This window comes from Pyrgilauda ruficollis, unplaced genomic scaffold, assembly GCF_017590135.1.
Source record: "Pyrgilauda ruficollis isolate IOZ18807 unplaced genomic scaffold, ASM1759013v1 scaffold44, whole genome shotgun sequence".
NCBI lineage: Eukaryota > Metazoa > Chordata > Aves > Passeriformes > Passeridae > Pyrgilauda > Pyrgilauda ruficollis.
The window spans coordinates 1808230-1832375 of NW_024525934.1; the positions used below are offsets into that span (position 1 = coordinate 1808230).

Consider the following 24146-nt stretch of genomic DNA (forward strand, 5'->3'; position numbering starts at 1 on the left):
ACTTAGAAGTTTTGCATAATATGGGATATTATGCAGTATTATGTTTCTATAGTAATTGCTATAAAGACAAATTTTATAGTTTGGAGCATGCAACTACTCTAGATATATTTTTATTTTCCTTTAAACACCCTATATCTTAATATTTTAATAAGGTATAAACTAGAGAAAATTACTCAAAATATTGAAGGGATATTACCCTTGAAAACATTTTAAAAAGCTAACTGATATATGGCCTTATGCAGAGTATTTCAACTGCAGTAAAAAAAAGAATTATCAAAGATGTAATCTCAAAAAAAAAACCAACTTTAGTTACTTACTATTATGGAAGAGTGACGAATATCTAGTGCATAATTATTATCTGTAGGATGTACATGCAACCTCATAAATTTACTCAGGGTCTCCCCTTTGATTCCAAGTTCATGAAGGCCATGCATCACTTTTCCTTCCAGTTTAAGAGTCTCTAAAATGCTTTTTCAGGAAGATAAAGTATATAATGTCTACAAAGATTTCTTGTCATGACATAAAAATTATTTTAAAAATCAAAAACAATTTTCATGTTAATAGTCTTAGGAATGCTTTCTCCTTATATTCTCCCACAGCCTATGTTAAAAACAATATCAGTTCATAACACTATGCCTCTAACTTATTTCAAAACATAATTACAACAGGTTATACAATTCTTTTATTCATTTAGACCTATTTTATACAAAGAAATTTTATCCATCTTTAGTGAGAAGTGGCAGGACACTAGAGTGAAAGTTTTCTTGCTGCACTGTCCTGCCTGAGGCAGAAATCCAAGCTGGGGTACCCAAAGAAGCAGCTTTGCAAGTGAGTAGAGAAGCAAACAACAAGTGATGGAGACACAGACGAACTCCAAGCCTCTATCATGGCAGAACTCAGCACATAGGAAACACACAGCCACACCCTAAAACTTCCCAGAAGACCCAATGGAACATTTGCTGCAATCTGAAAGTTCAAATTTGAGAATAAAAAACCCCCTGAAGTACTCCGCAGCAGAACACAGCTGGCAAGACTTTGTGACTGCCTTCAGGTCTGTATTTTCCTCATTACTAAGTAACAGGGCTATGAAAGCATTACTTTTTTATGAAGTGCTTTCCACATCTTTTTACAAGAACATGTTAGATTCCTTCCATTTCCAAACTAAATTGACATGGTGAGTTGTAAAATTATAAGCAAATAAGAAAATACATTCCAAGAGAAAAGGCTAGTCTCAATTACTTATATAATGTCCATACTCAAAGCAAAACCACTGTAAATCAGTATTCCTCCTACTGGAACACTTCCTTGCCCCCAAAATGCAACAGGTGAGATTAGGACCAGGAGCACAACTCCCCAATATTATTAGTAATTCTGTGACCTTCAAACAAAATGTTATCATCTTACCTAAAGGGATCTTGAAAATCCAGGTCAATATGAAGGCCATTTAGAAACAAACGTGCTTCTCCAGGTTGAATTCCAAGTGTTTCGTGGAAATGCTAAAAAGTAAAAAGTACTGCTACTTATTTAGGTACATGCCTACACTAACATATATAAACACCTTTAAGCAATTCTGTGAAACAGACACATCAAATCTCTTGCACACAATTTCTTCTTTTATCTAAGTGTTGGAAAAAATAATGACTACATTTTTATGAGTGCTATTTAATACACTTCAGATGTACAGATACAAATGAAAACACCCTACCTGTACAAGGCAGAGAAAAGGACATTCTCAGTGTTTACAAACAGAAAGTGAAAACACACACATACAGAAATACAGCTTGTAAGATTTTAAATTATTTCTATATATCCATTCAGCAACGGGAAACCTTATGTGTGTCCCTCCACTTGAAACCAGCTTTCTCAATGACTTAATATCTCTCAATTCTGAAAAACTCGTAGTTGAATTATTTCCGGGAATTAGGAAAAACGGACTAGAAACTTAAAATCTTGTCCAACAAAGGGAACATGGCAAGAACACAGACGGATGAGAAAAGGCATCTTTGCTTGGCAAAGAAGAAAAGATCCACAACAAGCAAATACAAAAGGAAGGTGGTATTTAGGGAGTAAAGCATGTATTATCATTTTCCTACATAGAGCTCTGAGGCACAACACCATTCAGTCTACAGCAAGATAAGTGACAGGAGCAACAGCAGTAGTATATTCTAACTCATGACACAAGGAGCACTCAGATTTCCAGATCTGCCTTAACTCCCAATACAGAAATAGAAAACACAAAAAAGACACGAGAAAGATGCATTTTTTTTTCCAATTCAGCACCCACTTGCTAAACAAAGTAAATGCGAACAAAAAAATGCACTTTAAGAAAAGCATGCCTACAGCAAGCAACTCATGCTCTGTATATCACTCCTGATATAAACCTGTAACTGGACAAACGAGCAAAAATGAGAGAACATTGAAAATGGTATGATTTCTGTAAAGCAGTGTGGTTACATTCACACAGTTAAATGTAAGTAAGAAATGCAAATAGGAAAAGAACTGAGCTGAATTGCAGAATGGTTAAGGTTGGAAGGGATCACAGTGTGTCATCTGGTCAAACCTCCCTCTCAAAACAAGGTCATCCTAAAGCACACTGTACATGATAGTGTCCAGATATGCATTCCTGAATATCTCCAATGAGGGATACTCCACAACCTCTCCGGGCGATCTGTTCCAGTGCTCAGTCATTCACAAAGTAAAGAAGTTCTGCCTCATGTTCAGGTGAAACTTCCCCACATACCAGTTTTTGCCCTATTGCTCAGGCAGTTTTTTTCCTATTGCTCAGCACGACGTAGAAGAGCCGGGTCCATCCTCTTGACACCCTCCCTTCAGATACTTATAGATATCCATAAATCAGAGATAAGATTCTTAATACAATTTTGATGCTAGATATTTGATTGTCTAGAAGTGCATTGACTTTGTCATAAAAACGTTGATGGAAGGAGTATTTAGGCATCCAACACTAGAATTTAATGCTGATAATATTCATGTAGTATTTTCTTGCTAAACTTCAGCAAATTATTGCATTGCAAGTTGTGAGTTCAGTTTAATGAGATTTTATTTTTTTCTTTTATCTATAGCAGTTCTTTGTCTATTTCTTGCTTAGGTATCAACTCATTACACTTAAATCATCACATGTCTTTCACTTTTAATAACTTTATTTCCTCCCGTTGCATTTCCTATTCAACTTTCATTATCTTGAGAGGGAATCATCCAGTTACACACAGCATGGGATCATATCTCTCCTGCTGCTAGATGGATGTACTGCAGTTCAAGAATGTACATGACAATTTATTGTGCTCAAGCAGCAGTGTTCAGGAAGTTTCTTTACTTTAATGAAACAAATTTCAGCTTTTAGCTGTCTAAAGGCCTTTAGACTACAGGAAGGATGTGACCTCACATGAAATGAAAACTTAGCGTGATAGGTGCATAAAATCCTCTTAATGTAGTTAATACATTTATGGAATAATAAGAGTGATTCAGCTGACCAACCACACATGCCTCCTGTAATTTGTTTCAGATCCAAATTTTAAGCTACTTCTCCCAGTCATTTCATTTGACCAGTCATTGATGTCATTTCACATGATCAGTCCTACAAGAATGGTGCCTAACATTTAACTGCAACACTCAACTTGAAAGAAAAAATCCAAACTGAACAGAGACCAACATAATGAATTCAACAAATATTAAGTGGCATCTCAGAAGAAATCTCAGATCAGTCAAAAATCACAGGAACAGGGACACCTCACACGGTACAAGGCACAAAAGATGCAGTGAATCAAGGATGAAAACAAAACCACCATCTGCCACAGATGATGTTGAAAACACCTTGCAGAAAAGCTGCATGTGTGATTCTGAGAGTGTGGAAAGCTCAAAGTTCACATTTGCTGACCATAATATAAGCAGCAGGCTTAGATTCAACACCAAAGCCACAGAAAAAGTAACTGATACCTATTTTGCTTTCCCAGCACACAATCTGTGACTCAACCCAAAACTCCATGAAAATTGTTTGGCCTTGCCTAATTCTGTAAAACCAAAAGAGAGAACGGAAAAAGTTTCACAAATAGCAGAAAGTGAAATACTTGAATTACATAATTAAATGTTACCTGTTTCACAACAGATTTTTAGAACAATTGGCTCTTTTTCTCTAACATAAACCATGAAAGTTGCTACAGTAAAACAATCTCTAAAAGCAGCAATACAATCGTAGTTTAAATGTCCACTGGAAGAAATAAAAACAAACCTTCTGGTTTTCTTCTATTTCCTTTTGCATTTTCTTGTCTACGGGTACTCTTGTAAGTGATCTGTTAAAATAAAATATTTTTATCACTCAACCACCATGTATTTTTTAAAAAGCATTATTTTATATGAAATTGGTATTTTAATTAAACATCCAATGCACTGTAACGGAAGAATGTTGTAATTAAGTCTTAAAAAAAGAGTAACGCAGTATCATAAATACTGAATTTTTAAGACAAATATAGTTCTGTTTTACTCTAGTAAACCCTTGTTTCAGATTCAGGCTAATTGTTTTTTGAAGTAATACCATAAATGTATTTTTTACCACTCTCAATCCTTCCTCATGGCTTGTTTTTCTGGATGCATAATATAAAAAAGTAAGTTGTTTGGTCATCTAAATTATTACCTAAATACATACCATATTTGCATATTTTAAGTTAATATTATGGTTTCCACAGTACTCAATTTTACACCATGGAGAGCCATGGATTTGTCTGGACAAAGGCAAGGAAAACCTGCAAACAATGACCACTTTAAAATTAGCTGAGACAGAAAAAAGAGACTTGCAGATAGAGACCCTTGAAGATGTTAAACATTCACAGACAGACAGAAGTTTTAGTTTCCTTAGTCATTCCATCTTTTGAAGGTAACACATCGATTTGTCTTTTTTACCTTTGATGAATGTTCTGGAAGACTATTTTATCTTCCCCTGCCACAGTGTATTGTATGTGAAGTTTATAATTATCAGGCTTATCATAAAACACTTCCAGAGGCAAATAAATGTCTCCATGTTTTAAAAAAACCTAACCATATTAACCTAAATCTGACTGTCCTGATAAATGCCAAAATAAATATTCTAGTTGCCTATATGAACATTCTTTCAAAACAGGACTGTACATGTTTTAGCAAATTTGTATGGGGCTTCAAGAAAAACTGGAGTCATCTTAAACCTGAAAGTTAACTAAGCAAACTGAGAATGATCCTGCTAAACCAGTTTCAAACTTGTGGAAAATAAAGCATTTCAAAATATAAATTCTCATCTCCACCCTAAAGAAACTGATTTAGAAGAGATCTTTCTAGTATACTCCACATTTCTCACAATATGTCAGAAGTAAAACATAAAATCAGTTTATTTTAAATAACTATTCAAGTTTTCCAGGCAACCAAAGAGACATACTGTAGGAGCAAACAGTATGATTTCCAAGCTTGGTATTAGAGAGTTCTAAAATAAAGTTCCAAAAATACTTTAAAAATCTGAATTTTATCATGCTGAGCTCAACTAAAATAGTAGGGCCTGTAACTCTCAGAAGTATACTCAATTGATAAAAAATGCACAGATAAAAATGACAACCTGTGTATTTCCAAATGGCTCCTACTGTGAGTAGTTAGGCAGAAAATAAAACAAAAAAAGTGAAAATAATAAAAGGACAGAAAGGAAAATACAAAGCTGGTCCAACATTAGCAAGGAAGCAAAATATCCATCAGCAAAAGGTAAGCTTTAGATAGATGTTCTAGTAGTAGGAAAGCAACCCAAGGAATCATTAAACAGCTCCTTGCTCATGCATGGCAACTGACACTGCAGGATTCTAGCATAATTTTATGGAGAAAGTGTGATGGTTGATCCTTGAAAAGGACACCCTACCAACCTGAGGTAACAGGCATACCTGTGAAAGACATCTGTTCATTTGGAGTTCTGACTTTTGTTCAATTTGTTCAGATCTTCACAAAATTTCTACTGATGCTTTTGTAATTGTCAAGTGAAAGACTCTAACTAAAGAAAAACAGTGCTGGCTGAAAGTAAATGGATGCTATTTATCTTTCTACATGATGTAGGAATGTTCTTGAATCACCTTAAGGTTGAAATATTCTCTGTCATTTTATGCATGTAGTACTGAATGTTGAGGGGAAAAAAGGAAACCTTTCACAGGGTCATAATGTTAACACTTGTGAATGATTAATAAATAGCAAGTAACAGAGCATTATAATACTTATTTATCTGTTCTTTAAGAATGCAATAATATGACAAGTATGTAACAAATCAAAGATGAAAAATACCTTATAAAATGAATTATCAAAATGTTGCCATGACATATATCAGCTGGTACACTGTCTGCATCTGATGACATTTTGTAAAATCTATCTCAGACTAACCTTTTCAACTTAAAATACTGAGACACAAAAATACAGGTAGTAGTTCAGAAAGAAAATTTCAGAGGAATGGTATATTAATTTTTTTTAAGCTCTAAGGAACCCCATTTTTAAGAAATGTGCAGTATTTTATTTTCATAACTACAGTTCCAGAATTTGCATACAGCCTTTTAAAACCAAATTTTGTGTAATAAAAATGGTTGTTTTCATATAAAACTGTCTGAAACTTACACAGTTTAAAAATACTATTATTATAATGATTGGCTGTTTATCTAAAGTGACTAAGCAACATCTCTTGATTTCCTGTTTATTCTAGGTTTCTTTTTATTTTTCCAAACTAGTATTTTGATTCATCAGGTTAAGCATGATTAGACTATTAATGAAATTTAGTCTGTGCGCTATTTTTACACAATGCCCCTTTAAGTTATCAGTGCAGACCTAGTAAATTTAATTATTTAAATATTTGTAATCTCTCATGTTAAAAATAACATGGTAGATTAGAATGTTACAATAAATCATGCAGGACAGAAACAGTGATTCCCCTTTTAATAATTTTAAAGTCTTCTTATATTTTTACCCAGAAAATACTTGAAGAGTAGGTAAATTGAGCTCTCTAATGCCACAAATACACAATGGGAGTTGAAGTGGAATGTAACGATTTAATAACTTGTAAAATCCATGATTTAAATGTCACCTGGCACACTTCAAAATGGCTTTTTTCCTGTCCTTTAAAGAACAGAACTGGACTTGAAGTTTGACATTATGTACGCTTCCACTATCTCCTACTGGAAAGCTGAATTTTCTGATTGCTAATCTAAGTGCAAACTTATACCATACTATTTCATAATAATTATGCTTCAGGCATTTTAAAAGGCATTTTGCTTCCTTGACACAAGATGTTACAATGGTAGTATTTCCATTATGGTGTAGATTTTCTCCAACAGATAATCAGGGGTGACAATGAAATACTGTGATAATTAAACAAGAGTGGCAAAATGTGAAAGCACACTGCGTTAAGAACCCTATTTAGCATCACATTTAATTCAGTAATTCAAGAAAATATTGCTGATAGGATTACATGAAGAACTTAGTAAGTATGAAGAAAAGCATTTCTCAAGGAATTACAATACTACTGGCTTACAGGAAGAACAATTTTTCATATTTGGATAGCTAAAATCAGGACATGTCCATTTATTTAATATTTCTTTTGAATTTTTATTTAGTAATCTGTTATGGAAGACAGATCTTCCCCAGTAAGAACACTACCATACAACAGCCAGGATCCAATCTCGACAGCAACATTGTGGTTAGAACTAATGTGTGTGGATCCCCACAAAATTTATTGGTATTTTGCCTCTTCCACTGTGACTAGTTCTGCTACTAATTCAACAGAAGTTTTCACCTGGGAAAATATCAGTCCAGTGAAATCCATGAGGACTAAGTGCCTCAAGTAATGATTAGCATGTCCTCATGGGATCTCCTGCATCAGACAGGAAACATTTAAGAGGCTGATCATGAGCTCTCCCTGGAGTTATCTTCTACTCAATGAAATGGCCTGGAATCCATCTAGCAAGCTGTCAAACATGAATATGTGACTGCAGGATTTGGATATAAATCTGCATTACTGCCATTACAGTCAAATGCAAACATAAAAATAGCATCTGAAAAAAAAAAAAAAAAGCTTAAATACCATACCTGGCTCTTATTGGGAAGTTCTGAGCAATGTCTTTCATTACCTTTAAGGCGTCATAAACAGGGGTAGACATAATTCGAGTAGCTGCTTGAAAACTAAGATCTAGGATGGGAGAAGAAAAATAAATTAAAAAAAAAATCACTGGAAATATCACTCAATCATTACTGCCTACAGTCAGAAAACTGTTCCATATACACATTCTCCCTATTTGCATATTTTATGTTTCAGTCATTGATTCAACAATTATGAAAGTTACATTATTAAGGTTGAAAAACTGGTCACCTGAAAGTTGGAAATACTCAATTCAGGCTTTTCTATAGAATTCTGCTTCACTTTCTTGAATATACACATTGTATATGCAATTTCTAAACTTACAGAAACATTCTGAAAATGCCCAGACCATTCATCACAAGTCATTATGCCATCATCAAAAGGGTAGTACCACACCAAAATCTAGATAGACACCAACCCACAGACACCCATAACTGCAGGAGCAAGAGCAGGACCTTTCCAGATCCAGCACTACACAAGTTTTTTAGATGACAAATATATTTAATGTAGAAAGCTACATGGAACATGTGAATTGTACAATTTTCAAAAGGAGCAGCAACTTCAGAGAAAATGGTGACTCGCAAATGGAAAGTCAAACTAGCCTAGAATTCCAGTTCTCATAAACACCTAGCACATTTTTAAAGGGATCTTATTTTCAGAACAAATATTTTCAGATAATGGGACAGTTTAAAATTAATCTATCTATCCACTGAAAAAACAATTATGGAATTCAGTTAGCTATCTCTGGAATCTAATTTGAATGTGACAAATTTTGACATGTAAGACTAGGACATCCAATTTTGGTACTAATGAGTATCATACTAATCAGTATTATACTAGATGCTTCCATACACCTTGTATACATCTGCATAACTAACTCATACAGTGATACTTTTTCCTCAGAACTTTCCAGTTAACATGTTTAAACAAAAACTGAAAGCCTCAGACTATTCAGTTTGAGGAAAGCTGATGCCACATACAGTAAAAAGTGCTGGCCAGAAAGACAAAGAGGACGCTGCCTAGTAAAAGCTTGCACCATCTTCTTGAAGCTATTAGGAATTTAAAAAAAAAGGAAGGCCAAATCAAAGTGAGTAAGACATTCCTAGTTTAGCCTGATAAGATACTTCTTGGATGACAAAAATAGGTGAACAAGAGGTGGAATGTCAACTTCTATTTCTTAATACTTTTAACAAGAAAAGAAATCACTCTTGTAAGTAGGTTTCAGGACCCTTTCAACAGGCATATAAATTGTGATCTGTTGAAGCAACAACACCCAGTTGCTGCTGTTACTGCAGACAGTGAGGAAGCTTTAAACTTGGGTCATACACTTAATACCCTTCATAAATTGTTAATAATTTCCATTTTATGCTGAACAGCTAGGATCCAAATATTCAAATACCAGTGAGGCCAACTACATCTTTTTACCTCCTTGGTTATCTCTGGTCAGGGCTGCCACTTAGAGACCTCCCTTTGCAGCATCCTAACACAGCTGAGAGCGCAGTGTAAGGCACCTTGAGGAAAAAGTACTTACTAATTACTTACCTAAAATATAAAAGCTCTTGAAAGACAACTCTTGAATGGTGTTTAGGTTCATTTATAAATAGAAGTATGCCCTATAGCTGAAGTAGTTTTGCTTAAATTTAGCTAGATTTTTACTTTGAAGCTAATTAAAGGAAATCAGAGAGAAGCTGAGCCATTAATTCAGCCACTATAATTAGTCATTAAGAATGAACTAGAGAAAACACCCTGTCATGTCAGCAGTAAGGGTATCAAAACAACTGCACCAAAAAATGTGGGGGCTGAAGACTGCACCATAAACCAGTACAAGTTTTCCTGACATAAATTAACAGCATCCCAACACTTAACTATTTTCAACTTTAAGAACTGGTTTCTTGGGGAGCAGCACCAGTTTCCTTTTTTATATATGTAGCCATAACACCACAGAGAAGACCACCACTAAACAGAGAGCTTGTACTGTCTTTTGAAGGAGGACATTAAAGGGTTTGAAGTTTCATGGCTGCTTCAGCTTTAATATCAGCCAAGTGGCATTCCATCACACACAAAAAGAAAAATAGTCCAAACCATTATTTTCTTTTCCTTTTTTCCAATGCAAGAGATTTCTCAAGAGAACTTTAAAGCAATATTTTCAATTGTTTTTAATTTTAGACAAAGATAAATCCTGCAGCTGAACTTCATTGATAAAAGACTGCAAGTGAACTACAATTATCTCACACAGCTAATATCAGACTGGACATTGCTAGCAAGCTCTGTAACATCAGAGTCCCAAAAGAAACTGAAGCCCAGATGATTGCTCAGTCTCCTTCACTGCACTAATATATAGGCAAACCAATTTTGATCAGGTTGTCCTCTAAAGCTGAAGACTGTAAGGGGGGAAATTTACTTGCATAAACTTGAATGTTGTTACATTTTATGAGAGATTTATATTTAATTCAAGCTACAGTATGTCCTGCAAGTCATCAGCACTCAAGCTTTAGCAATCAATGTATTTGTTTTCCTTTTCTACAGGAAAGCTTTCAAAAGCATGTTCTTCCACTTGATATTATCTTTAAAAAATGCATCTGCGTGAACTCCAGTACACTGATAAAATTTATAAATTAAAGGAAACAAGCTGTCCTAACATGTATTTCATCCCAACCCAGCAGTCATGTCAAAATTGTATCTTTTGCCTGACCTCTAAAAAAAGTATCTAAAACAAGTTTTAATACCTGAGATGATACATCAGGCAGAAAAACAGGCAATATATCTCTCCATCTTATAAAATTACTTCAATGTTCCTTGAATTTCTAGCATACAAATACAAGGTATCAGCACATGGCTTTTAAATACTTGAGGTATTAAAGACTTTTCATGAAATTATATCTCTTCTTTTAAAAGAAGCTTTTATCATAATGTCAATACATTAAAATAACAAAAGAAATATTAGAGTATTGTGTTAATTAAAAATAAAATGCAATACATACCCTGCATCTCCCAAACCTTCAGTGGTTCCATGTTGTTAGTAGTTTCAATTAGATGTTTTTTAAACTCCATCAGATTGTTTTTCAAATTAGGATGCATTTGTCTACAATGAAACATTTTATTACAAAAAACAATCAATTATATCCATCAATGTCTGCTCTTATCCCTAGTACTGCTCACAGCTAATACTGTATTCTTAGGATAACAACCAAGAACGAACTTTAATTCATTGAAACAAATTGAAACAAAAATACGGATTTTGGGTGAGAAAAGGTGATTTCTGAGGGCTAAACCCCAGTTAAAGAGAATCATAGAATCATTTAGGTCAGAAAGGAACTCTTAAGGTCCTTAAGTCCAACCATTTGGCCACCACTGTCAAGTCCACCACTAAACTATGTCCTAAGTGCCACATCTACCCAGGCATAGCAACTCAACCACTTTCCTGGCCAGCCTGTCCTAATGCTTGACAACTCCCTCTGTAAAGAGATTCTTACTAAGTATCAGCAGTTCACTTATTTTGTAGTGATCTGTCTCAAAACCTGCCACATAAATTTAGATGGAATAAATGAAGTCAAAGATGGGACAGTATTAACATGTCATACAGGTAACTGTTTATTTAACTTACTATAGGATGATGTATAACTAACTGTACTACATATTGACTGTAACTGAATGCACTCTTTGTGGCATTAACCACAAGAGGTATAGGCAATACAATGTTGAGAACATGTTTTATAAATTCACAGCACTGACAAAATCAATCTACTGAGCAAACAAATAATCTGTCAGAGCTCAAGAATATGGTACACAAAAGCTCAGCTATTTGTTTTGACAACATAATAGGTAGGCAAAGAAGTTTTGAGGACAAATATTTCAGCCTGCTATAAGATATGCTTGAAAAAATTCTCCATTAAATTTCTGAACATTTTATGTCTTGTGCTTACATTCATAACTATTTCATAGCTGAGAAAAGTAAAACTTTTGACATGGCTGTAACAGAGGGACAATTTACAGACTACTGAAACATCTATTTCACCTCCTGCATGAAAAGGAGAAGAGAAAAAAACCCAATGAATCTACAAACAATGTCAAAAAGATAGAATTATATGACAGCTTCACAAATCAGTCACAGTGGAGAATCAAGAGACTAAGTACAGCTAAACCTAACAAAACACAAGAAGAAAAAAAAGCTCAGATAAGGATATGGCATAAGTATTTGGTATTACCTGCTGTGCATAGTCTCAGATGTATAGGTGAAACAACAGGGAAGTCTCAAGATCTGAGTGCACTTCTACCTCAACATGTTTGAGAGCAAAAAGGCAGGAAGGCAGGGGATGGGCTCCCAAGAATTTAGACAGAATTAGCAGCTCTGAACTCTGAGATTTACAGTTTAGTGACAATATTTGCAAACAAGTTTACTTTTTGTTTTAAATAATGAGAGAATGACATCTAGAGAAGACCCACAACCTTGAGGTATTTTGCTGAAGAAAAATATTTATGATCCACGACATGGATCTGTTACAGGAAAAGGGAAGCACTTTAGATGACTGATACCACAAAATGAATCCAGCTGAGGACTGGAAGGAGTGCTTAGTAGGGTAACATTCAATTTCATTTAACAGATTGCAGCTTGGAGATAACAGATTGCAGCTTGGAGATAAGAGTTCCTGATGGAAGATAATACAAACTCACAAACTCCAGAATGAGATGGTATCTGAAATAAGCCCATCTTCCTACAAGTATCACTCCTTAACTCTATGAAATCCATTACTATCCTTCTTAAAAGCCACTTATGGAGATACAGCACGTGTTTGGATTTCTTGTGCTATTCTTGCATTCTGAAGACCAACAATTTGATTCTAATTATCTAACAAATGTGAAATCACAAGGCTCTAAGTTTTTGTTAGTGTTGCCTAGGCAGACATTTTTAATTTTAAAAGTTCACTGTATACATTGTAAGATGATTAGAAAACTAAAAGCAATACATTGAAATTAACAGAATAATCAACCATTGCATCTTTATGTTCACAAGACATAAAAATAAAAAAAAATCATAATTTCCACCAAACTAAGTACTTTCCAACAAAACCCAGCTGGTTGAGGTTCCAGAAACAAATGTAAAAGTTTAATTATAACTTATATCAACTCACTTTAATTTGCCAAAGAGAAATCCTTGGACATCACTTTCCTCCTCCTCTTCCTCATCTTCCTCCTCTTTTGTCTCATTTGCTCCTATAGACAATAGTAGACAATATAAACCAAGAAAGTTATTGTAGTATTATGTTTTTATGAATTATAAAACAGTTAACAGAAACATACAATCACAAAGTTTCATCCCCAGATGTAGTTTTAATTCAATTTATACTTACATATTTTGGAATCCAAATTAATTACTCTACAGAACTTTGCAACATTAAAATTAATTTTTAATATAATTCATTCAGTGGTACCAATTTTTATATAAAATTAAATAGGTGTGGTTTAACAGTTCACCTCCCAAAACAGCCATTTCTCAGTCTGATTAAATGATAAGGTATAACTCTCATCAGTCAACTACTACCAGATTTACACTTGAAAATCCTGATGACCTTAAAGCCCTTGAATCTCCAGCTGGCATTTGATGTAAATCATAGATCAGCTTCTTCCCCTTAAAAAAACCTAAACTATTTTTTGACATGGCTCAAAGGTCATTAAACCTTAGTCTTACGAAAGAAGAGTTAACTTTCCTTTAATCTTGTGAATGTCCCTGCAAAGTAATATCTGTGTCCCCATGCTGTAGTTACTTTCTACAGTAAATGTCTTATTTCAATACATTGTAATGTGCACCAGTCCAAATTCTATAGTACATCACATCTTTCCTACAGAATACTGTGAAAGTATTTCCACAGAAATTCAGAAAAAAAAAAAACCCTCAGCCCTGAAACACTAATGTGTAGATACTGTAGCCATTAGAATATGAATGATACCAACAATCATAAAGTAACTGAAGTACAAAGGCAAACTATCTAAAAATTACTGAGAGGAAGAAGACCAGATTGTGTTTTGAAGAGCCATTGAAAACAGCAATTAGCAGTTAGAAAATTGATCCTAACATAATAGGATAATTGGTCCTAATTGTGTCCTAAGCACAGATCTTTACAAATGTTCTCATGTATTTTGATTTCTTAGTTCCTAATACCTGAGATTTCCTTCTGTAGACAGAAATTAAGTATAACCTTCAAAACATTAATGACTGAATATTTTACAAACTGAAGATTTTAATGCATTTCAATAGTATCTCCAGCAAGATATCAAATCAATTAAAAAACCCACATACCTTTAACCTGTGTGTCATCTACTGCTTTATATTCTGTACTCTTTATTGCCAATTCCACACCATATCCAGATAAATACATTTTCCTGGAATTTGGTTTCTGCTTGACAATATTATTTTAACAGAAGAAAAAAAAATGTATTTAAAGGAGATTAACAACAGCTAATATTATAACTTTAAAATGTTGTGACATTTAAGTCATTACTTAAATTCATCTTTCAATTCAAAGTGTGAGACATATTGGCAGTCCACTGAGAAGGCATGTAAAAGAAGGTGACAATGTCCTTTATCTCCTGCAAATCACAGAAAGGCCGGTCAAAATTGTAGTCTCCACACAATACTTGAAGAGTGACAAGAACAGGCACAGCTCATAGCACTCTACACAATTATTGATGCCTCACAATTCACATTTTCAGCTGATACTCATTTCTTTGTAATGTTGCCAGACATCCAGGATGTTAAGAGGAAACACTCTATTTTTGCATCAGACGTACTCTTTAAAGAAGTTTGATAAAACAATTAATCACTTTCTGCAAGGAGTATTAACAAAATGTATTAAAGTAGCACTGTGAAAAACAGGTTGCCACTTACTAAAAACAAACAACAGCTATTTCTAACTTTGGAGTGGAAGTTTGACATTCAATAGTGTAATTACACAAAACATACTTATTTCAGAATACATGTCCCAATTTGACACAAATGTATGCAAATCCCCTTTTCAAAATGCAATTTGCACATGCACAGCAGCAATTTCTTGAAAGCCTTTTGAGCTTTAGTTTGCAATTTCTAAGAACCATTCTGTACTGAGAATCCTCCAGACTACAAGTGAAAACCCAGCAGGGCTGGGAGGCTTCTCTGTCCATCCTCCAAGCAAAACTCAAGGCAGAGGGAACAGAGAGCACTCCATAAATAGTTGCAGCAATACTGGTTAAAAAAAGAAAGAGACAGAAGAAAGACCGTACCTCTTCTGTTATCAATGTTCCCTCTTCTGTTATTTAATGTAAAAAAGGAGAGAGAAGCCATCCCAGTATGTACCAAAGAACAAAAGTGGAGGTTGTGAGGAAGGAAGAAAAGGGAAGAGAGGTCTGAAGAGAGAAAAGGTGCAGGCAAGAAGACAACACACATTTGGGGAGACCATGATGCATAAGCCAGACAGAGCAATGAGACATTTAATATGCAAGTAGGCATTTCATTGAAATAAAAGAACAAAGTTCATTAAAAACTAAACCTCATACAACTTTGAATTCAAGACTTGGGTTCCTCAGATTCTCTATTTCATTACTGTGAGCAAACAACTCAAAGTCATCTGCAAACTACGTATCTCATCTCCCCGAAATTCCTGGTCTACAAAAATCACAGCAACCTCTCACTCCATCAGATTATTCTCAGATTAGTCACACAATTTAAGAGCTGTACTTTGAATATAAATCACAAAAGCCTTCCAATAATCAAAACTGGGGACAATACAGGTCCATGTACTGGTATTTTCCTTTTTTTGTGTTTATTCCCCTTGTTTTGTGTTGGGTAGAAGAGTAAGTTAAGAATTCAGAAACATGATGTTTCAAATAGAGACACTATGGCACACAAACATTTTTTAACTGGTCAATGATGTTTGCCACGATAGTTCATGCTGCTGTATCTCAGTGAACATGAAATTACATGGAGAATACATAAAAAATATAATTGGTAATTTCTCAGTTTGATTCTCTACTTTCCATTTTTCTAATTCTCGTTACTAATATGTTCAGCCTGCTGCACCGAGATTCGCCTGAGATCTTACACTGTACAAAAACCAGGCATAAAACCAAAAAAGAGGTATTTCAAGATCAGTAATGCAATCAGTGCTTGCATGCAGGATTGGTAACATTACCATGCTTTCCTGGCCTCATAGTTTGTATCTGACGAATTACTTACTTACAGAGTTTTACCACCAGAAAATGTATTGCACATAATTTAAACGCAAAAATACATGTAGGAAAAGTGTTTTGTCAAAAAGCAAGCCAAGCAAAGACAGAATGCTAACAGTTTACTGAAACAATGTTTTGAATTGCATACCTGAACATAATGCCGGAGAACATAAACAATTTCCTCCTTTTGTGCCTTCTCAGATAAAATCTTGTGGAATCTGACAAAGTCTCTTGTACCCATTTCTGCATATAGAATAACCACTGGGCCATCCTCTTTGAGAGTTGGGAATTTATGGTCTCCCTTAAAAAGATATGGCCTGGGTCTGTTTTAAAACAAATAATGGTGATATTATGAAGTCAGAAAATTAATTAAAACAGTGGCAGTTTTTCTACTTCATAATTAAAAAAACTAGTAAGTGTTTATATGCCAAAATATACAAATCATGCTAAAATCATCACAAAATAAGCATGATTGCTCACAAACAAACCCAACAACAAATTCACAAATTAAAGTATAAGAAACTGAAAAAATCAGCATCAGCTATAAATAACTGAAACATATTTTATCAAATCACAACACAAAGCATATGAAAAGCATAGCACTTGGAGATTTTGTACATCGGTAAAAGCTTGAAACTTTTAATTTGAATGATACATTACATCTATCGGAGATGCACAGAGCAGTCAGTGAGTAACAGAGTAGCAGAGGGAGATTCTGTGAAGTTTGAGAAAGCTGTCAACACATCTGGAAACTAAATGGGGTTATACTATTTTGAAACCATCAGGCTCTGTTAATTTAGCTAATTTTGCAAATTTTGACTACCTACCTACCCTTCTAATTGAAAACCAGGACTAGAAAAGTTATGCTGCAATGATTTCTTAGATGAATAAAGACATCTTTTGAATAAAACCTGGGAAAGATGGAGAAGTAACAGAGGATATGATTGAGTAATATACTCAAGGTACTAATTATTGATGAGCACGCTTTTTCAAAGCTGCCTTTGCACTGACAATCAAAAGACCAGTAAACTCTCTCCAAGCATGCCCAAGACAAGCTAAGAAACTCTAACTCAACACACAGTACAGAACTGTGTGTGGTAGACACTCACTGAAGAGCCATACTCGAAAGGTGTGAGCAGAACACCACAGTTTCTGTGATGCAGACCTTTCGAACATATTCAATGTAAAAAACCACAGAATAATTTACAAAGGTAACCTTTGGAGGTAATGTGCTGCAAACGCTCATTTCAAGCAGGAGCAATCTGTATGAGGTTACTCAGGGTTTTAACATCAATGCCCCATGTAAGTTTGGTGGGTATGCAATTGAGGACCTCATTTGTAAGGCAGAAATAAGAGGGGCCCAGTTTAAGAATTAACTTGGGTGCAGGTAGTCGGGTATCACAGCAGTATCAGGCAAGCCGTCCCACTACTATCACAGGACAAGGCAGACCAAATAGGTGAGATCCGGGAGTCTGAAACTGTGGATGGATGGAAAGTCGGAGAATAGAGATAGTGATGAAGGTAACTTCACCCCTAAGGAGCTACAGCTGCACTAATTATCAAGAATTAGGAACACGTCTGCCCTTAATAAGCCACAGCTAGATCCAATTAGGATGGGTATTGTAAAAGAGTAGGTTGGCTGGTCAAGAAGTTAGTTTGTTGGCTATGCTGCGAGGAAAAAGGAGTCAGTACTGCGAGGAGCTGCCGGTGAGAAATCACCAAGAAGGTATGGAACTTTTGCAATAAGAAGACACCAGGAAACAACTCTTGAATGAGTAACCTCTGTGGAAGAACTGATCCAGATTTACCCTAATAAAAGCATACGTGTGGGATGTGACGTGCGCAGCTTCCTTCTCATAACCAGAGAGACAAAAGCTGCCACTTTCATGGAGAGGGTGGAAGACCTCAACCAAGTGACCTTCTTTTTTCTAACTAACTTTATCTATTCTACTTCAACCAACCAACTAAGGTGATGACTGAGTGCTGCCATGACTTGAATAGAGAGAGTATCATATCACAATGAACATGTTTCATGAAAATATTAAGTGCTGTAATGAAATAACACTGCGCAGAGCTCCTCTAATGACCTTGGGTTGAGAAGTAAAGTGTTCAGCCCTTGTAAATCCAAGATAAGCCTCTGTTCTTTGTTTCTCTTCAACACTGAATAGTAGTGACAAGGAAATGATTCTCCTGCTCTTAGAACTGAAAGGTGATTAATTTCCTGCCATAAGAGATGCTCATAAGAAGGCTGCCTGAAAGACAAGGAAGAACAGCTGGGCAGATGAAAATAAATTGATAAAAAAATTAAACAGATGTGGAGTTTGGCACTTGCTAATCAGTTACTAGGGTAGTACAGGCAACTATATGCTTGTCTAGATAGTACCCAGGACAGGATGCAGAAGCAATGGGATAGAACACAGCAAACATGTACTGACAAATGTAAGGTACTGATTGTTTTGAGCAAAATGTGACTTCTGTTAATGGTTCTGCTCTTCACAGTGACAGCCCCAGAAACCTTAGTGTTGTGTTTTGGACAGCTAGCAAGATAAGCAATCCCAACCATTTAACCACGTGTTCTTTGACGTGCCCAGAGCCCTTGAGCTCTGGAGCCACTGCACCTTCACACAAAGTCTTTCCAATTAGACCTACACAGACCATTGCAACATGGCTGAAAATGCAAAAGACAATCACAGTTGCTTTGCATAAAGGACTGAATGAAGCAAAACCTTAACCTTGACATGCAGAATATTTGGGCTCTCCTTAGTTCAAAGAGCCTGAGACTTCCTGAATGTTGGGTTGAGATGATGAATCTACACAAAAAGAATGCTGCAGCCTCTTCTTTCTCCTCCAGTGAAATTTGAAATTATCAGTCCCTAAAATCAGAACATTTCTAGCATCGTCATCCAAATATAGTGAAAAACTGAAAGCATAGCCTAAATGGCCTGGCTGAACTGGAAGAGTCATGACAGACACAAGACATAGAATGAAACACAGAGAAAAATACTTTGAAATATAAAAAGAATCAAAAAGTCAAAAATATCTCTTCTATGAAAAGGCAGAAAAACAATGACTGGTTTACAGCAACCAGTTCTGATGCAGCACGCTGTCCCTTATATCACTTGTTCACCTGGTAGAAAACAAAGAAGAGGAGAAGCATCTGCTACCCAGAGTACCAATGGCACTAACAGTGGGAACAATTACCTGGACATGTGAATGTGAACATGTTTTTCTCAGAGTTTAGCTCCACGGACTCTAAATATTTGAGTGACACAACTACTTTTGGGGTGGTGAGAAGGAGGGAAAATTTATCAAGATTTTGTCCCTCCAACTCTGAATGGTGTGATATGACTGATTGCAAAGTTACTGAAAATAGAAGACCAATTTAATAAAGAAACTTCAGTTTTGTTGCAAGTCCTTAATGATTTTTACAAGTCTAACTCTCTCAATTCTAAATAATTCAGGATTCTATTGTTTATTATTGTGATTTTCCAGAATTTTGTAAATTTGGAAATAATATCTCCAGAGAGGACAATGTGCTGAATCCAGTTAATTGCTTTACGAGTTTACTATATTCAGACATTGCAATAAAATATTATGGTCTCGTGATGCCTTAATACACGGCCACCACACAAATTCAGCAACATATAAAATTATCTGTAGTATATTTTGGCTTTTATCTAGGAAACAAAGACATTTTTTAGAAGAATATAATTGGTAAAAATGAGATACTGTAACCTAGACAGTGAGCTGCTTTTATAGAAACCTTGGCTATGGAATAAACAAAAGACAATTATTTAGTAGGTTGTAATTGTATCAATGGACTTAGAATACACCAGAAATCACACCTGTAGAATACAAAATTATTTTCAGAAGCAGCCAACCCTCAAAGAAACAAATTTATAGGTTTTCAGGATTCTTCCTCCCCCCCCCCCCCGTCAATTTATATTTGACAGAAAGCAAAATCCAACAAATACACCCTACTAAATAATCTTTCAGCTCTGCATATCTTCATGAAGTGGCTGAGGGTATGAACACTAATGTGTATCATGGTGACCATTGCAGGGAGGGGAAAAAAGAAAAAAAAATTACACAAAGGTCTTAAAACCCCATAAAAGAATATCTTTATAATATCTTTTTTAAAACTGAGATTAAACATTACATTTTCATTATTCTGTTACTGGTATTTTGACAGGTTCTACACTTTTTATTTCAGAGCTCAAACTAATTCTGGACTGATGTTAGCTACCACAGAAAAAAAACTGCAGAAAGGGTTGATAGGCAGAAAATCCAGGAAGAGGTGAGGAAAAGTTATACCTTTCTATGCCCTGTCTATGAGATAGACTCCTCTTCTACTCCTGTGCCAAGCCCTTGCATCCCAGACAACCTCAACTGCAGTGACACTGACTATAAAGTACCCTGCTGACTGATCTGTGTCAGACATGTGAAACTCTTAAGTTTGTATAGAAAGTACACTGTAACTTAAACCTGACTATCCCATGTTAAAAAAAGGGAAAAAATACAAAATTGTCCATATGATTAGAGGATCAAAGGTCTATGACTTTATTTTAAAACCTACTCTACTTTGATTCATAACTGATGAACTCTACTAATATTAAGCTCTTTAGTAATCTATTTTTCCTCTTAAACCAGATCATTATATTTACCTCTTAGTAGCCTTCTTCAGCAGCTTTTTTATTTCATTAGTCTTACAGGTGTGCTTCTCATGGATAACCACAAATGCACTGCAGCCTTCTGGTGGAGGTTCATCAGCTGCAATCTAATATTTCAACAATTATACTCAACCAGAATGCTTTGATTGCACTTAAACTCACATTCCTTTGATTAAAATAACTCAACAGCTGCCATTAAGCTGTGTTTCTAATTAAGCCCATTCAAAACTGGGTACATGGGGGGGGGGGGGAAATATTAGAAGATTAAGACCCTATAACCTTTGTGAGACATACTGTATTAAATGCAGTTATACTCCAGAAAATGAAAAGTACATTTATGTATTGTAAAGCCAGAACTGAGAAATCATCTCCACAAGCTAAAATCACAGCCTGTACTCTGAGACATTTTTAACTTTGGTTGCTATCAGCAATCACGTTAACATCAAAAAATTAGACTTCTAAACCAATAAATCCCAAACAAATAATGTTTATTTTTGATTCTCTTTCTTTCCCATTCTCTGCCTTTTTTTTAAACTCTACTTAGCTATTCCAATATGAAGTGGAATCATGTGACTACGTCAGTGAGTCTGGATGCACCAGCTGAAAGGTAAAAACAGGAAGACATGAGTCTGAGATTATGGTATTCCTCCAGAGAACACCTGCAAGCCTCCCTAACTTTATTACAGCTTATTACCTTTCAGAAACATGGACTTCTCACTTTATCCTAAAGGCGGCATTGCCAAAAGGAGGAGTAGCATTTTTAGGTTTAGAGGCAGAGTGAATTTATGTCCTCTCACTTTTTCATTAATAAAGGAAGTTTTTCTAATTTTTCAACTTTTTAAATAATAAAACAATGAGAAAGATGAGAAATCCACTAAATAACAAATATAAATTACTTGAAGCTAGTAGGAAATGTCCTACTCTGGAAATGTCTGAATTCCCACAGGATTATTTGAAGTAATGCAAAAAATCCCCATGACCTGAGTTTTCAAAAATGAACAACTGCAAATGGAATGGTATCCATACAACTGAACATAGACATTTGTTCTTGTCAATATAACCAGCTTATAAAGCATCATATTTATCATGTTTGATTCCAAATGATACTGGCATATATTTTACTGAACTGTAACAATGAACATTGTTTAGCCAAAATACCTCATTCAATCATGTACCAAATATATCAGGCAATACTGTCACCTGCTGAAACATCTGAACAGTTGGAGAGTAAGCCCGTATGGAAAGTGCAAACTTCAACAGATTGATTTGCAAATTGGATAAAAATTGTCCTGCTTTCTTCAAGATTAAATTGTAATAGGAGTACTCTGAATCTGTCAAAGAGAGGAAAAAAAAAGACAAGACAAACTTTTAGTATTTAGCCCTAAATGATGTGGCATATTTACCTACACTACATAATAAGCAAGCACTAATGCCAGTGCTGCTTGGCATTCAAAAGTCTTCAGTGTTGTCCACTAATAACTGTTTCCTTTCTTACCAATCCAGAGGCCTAATAACACAAAAAAAACCCAAACCAAAAACAAAAAACAAAAGAGCTCAATAGCACTAGTTAATATTGAAATTATTTTCAGCAATATCAAAACCTACTCAAAAAACCTATACAGAGAGGCCTGAATAGAGCATTATTTTACAAATAATTTCCTAACATTTCATTTTGAAACACTCCAACCACATAAATCTCATAAACAAAAATCTTCTAAAGGTGTCATCCTTTGGGCTACTCTCACATATTCTATTTCTTCCTTAAAAATATATGATAAACAAGAATATGAGAATGGATACAATATATGAAGTAGCTTCCCCCCTCCCTGCATATCTTGTATTTTCAAAGTCAAAATTAAGACTCTGAGTAACAAGGTAGGTGGATGGTGTCTGGGAATGACAAAAGTGATAATACAGAACATTGGCTGGAAATAATTAACCTTCAATTCTCATTCTACAGGCATACCCAATTTTCATAACTAAGTAGCTTCGATCCTCTCATTTTCTTCTTTACAACCCTGTCGTGGTTGTAAAAAAAAAAAAAAAAAAAAAAATCTTTTCCTCTCAAAGCCTCTAGTACCTTCTTTCTGCCTTCTCTTCCTTAAAACTCACTATTTAGAAAGGCTCAGTTTGCTGCAATTCACGAGAAAAAAACCACTAACATTAGAAAAGTATATAATCCGCATTTCAAGAAAGCTCCTTCCAATGAATTCTATGTGATGTCCTGGTTTCAGCAGGGATAGAGGTAATTTTCTTCCTAGTAGCTGGTACAGTGCTGTGTTTTGGATTCAATATGAGAACAATGTGATAATGCACTGAAGTTTAACTTGTGACTAAGTAGTGCTTACTCTGAGTCAATAACTTTTCAGTTTCCCATGCTCTCCCAGCACAGAGGTGCACAAGAAGCCGGGAGGGAACACGGCCAGGAGAAGCTGACCTGAACTGGCCAAAGGGCCACTCCATACCGTGGAATGTCACGCTTGGTATATAAACTGGGAGAGTTGGCCAGGAGTTGTCAATCTCTCCTTGGGGACAGGCTGGCCACCAGTCAGTGGGTGATGAGCAATTGTATTGTGCATCACTTGAGAGAAGTTTTATCACTCTCTTTTTCCTGCTGCTATTATTATTATTATTATATTTCAATTTATTTCAATGATTAAACGGTTTTTACCTCAACCCACAGGTGTTGCCTTTTCCTAATGCTCTTCCTCATCTTACTTGGGAAGGACAGAGAGTGAACATGTGCTATTTAGCTGCTGGCTGGGGCTAATCCATGACATATAATTGTTACTGTCTTACATGAAATTCAATGGATGAAAAACCTGTCTGTGTTCTCTACACCTACACATAGCCTAGCAGAACCCAAATGGCAACAAAGCTGGTGAAAGCTCTCAAGAACAAGTGCTGTGAGAAGCAGATGAGGGAGCTGGGGATGTTTAGCCCGGAGAAGAGGAGGCTCAAAGGAGACCTTATCACTCTCTGCAACCACCTGAAAGGAGGCTGTAGCCAGGTTGGGGTCAGCCTCTTCTCCCTGCCAAGTACCGACAAGACAAGAGGAAATGGCCTCACGCTGTGCCAGGGGAGGTTCAGGTTGGACATCAGGAAGAATTCTTTCACTGAAAGGGTGGTTGAGCATTAGAATGGGC

At 35.5% G+C, this 24146-nt stretch overlaps 1 protein-coding gene across 1 annotated transcript in view; it reads right to left on the bottom strand.

Moving 5' to 3' along the window:
- The window catches only part of UGGT2 (UDP-glucose glycoprotein glucosyltransferase 2), a 76955-nt gene that overhangs the window by 44623 nt on the left and 8186 nt on the right, over nucleotides 1-24146 (bottom strand). Inside the window, exons 3-12 of the mRNA XM_041478319.1 lie at nucleotides 22201-22331; nucleotides 20995-21107; nucleotides 16479-16653; nucleotides 14427-14523; nucleotides 13261-13342; nucleotides 11113-11213; nucleotides 8083-8182; nucleotides 4244-4304; nucleotides 1405-1496; nucleotides 318-468 (exon numbers count right to left, since the gene is read on the bottom strand). Of these exons, the coding sequence (XP_041334253.1) occupies nucleotides 318-468; nucleotides 1405-1496; nucleotides 4244-4304; nucleotides 8083-8182; nucleotides 11113-11213; nucleotides 13261-13342; nucleotides 14427-14523; nucleotides 16479-16653; nucleotides 20995-21107; nucleotides 22201-22331 (1103 nt within the window). The remainder of the gene's footprint in view (nucleotides 1-317; nucleotides 469-1404; nucleotides 1497-4243; nucleotides 4305-8082; nucleotides 8183-11112; nucleotides 11214-13260; nucleotides 13343-14426; nucleotides 14524-16478; nucleotides 16654-20994; nucleotides 21108-22200; nucleotides 22332-24146) is intronic.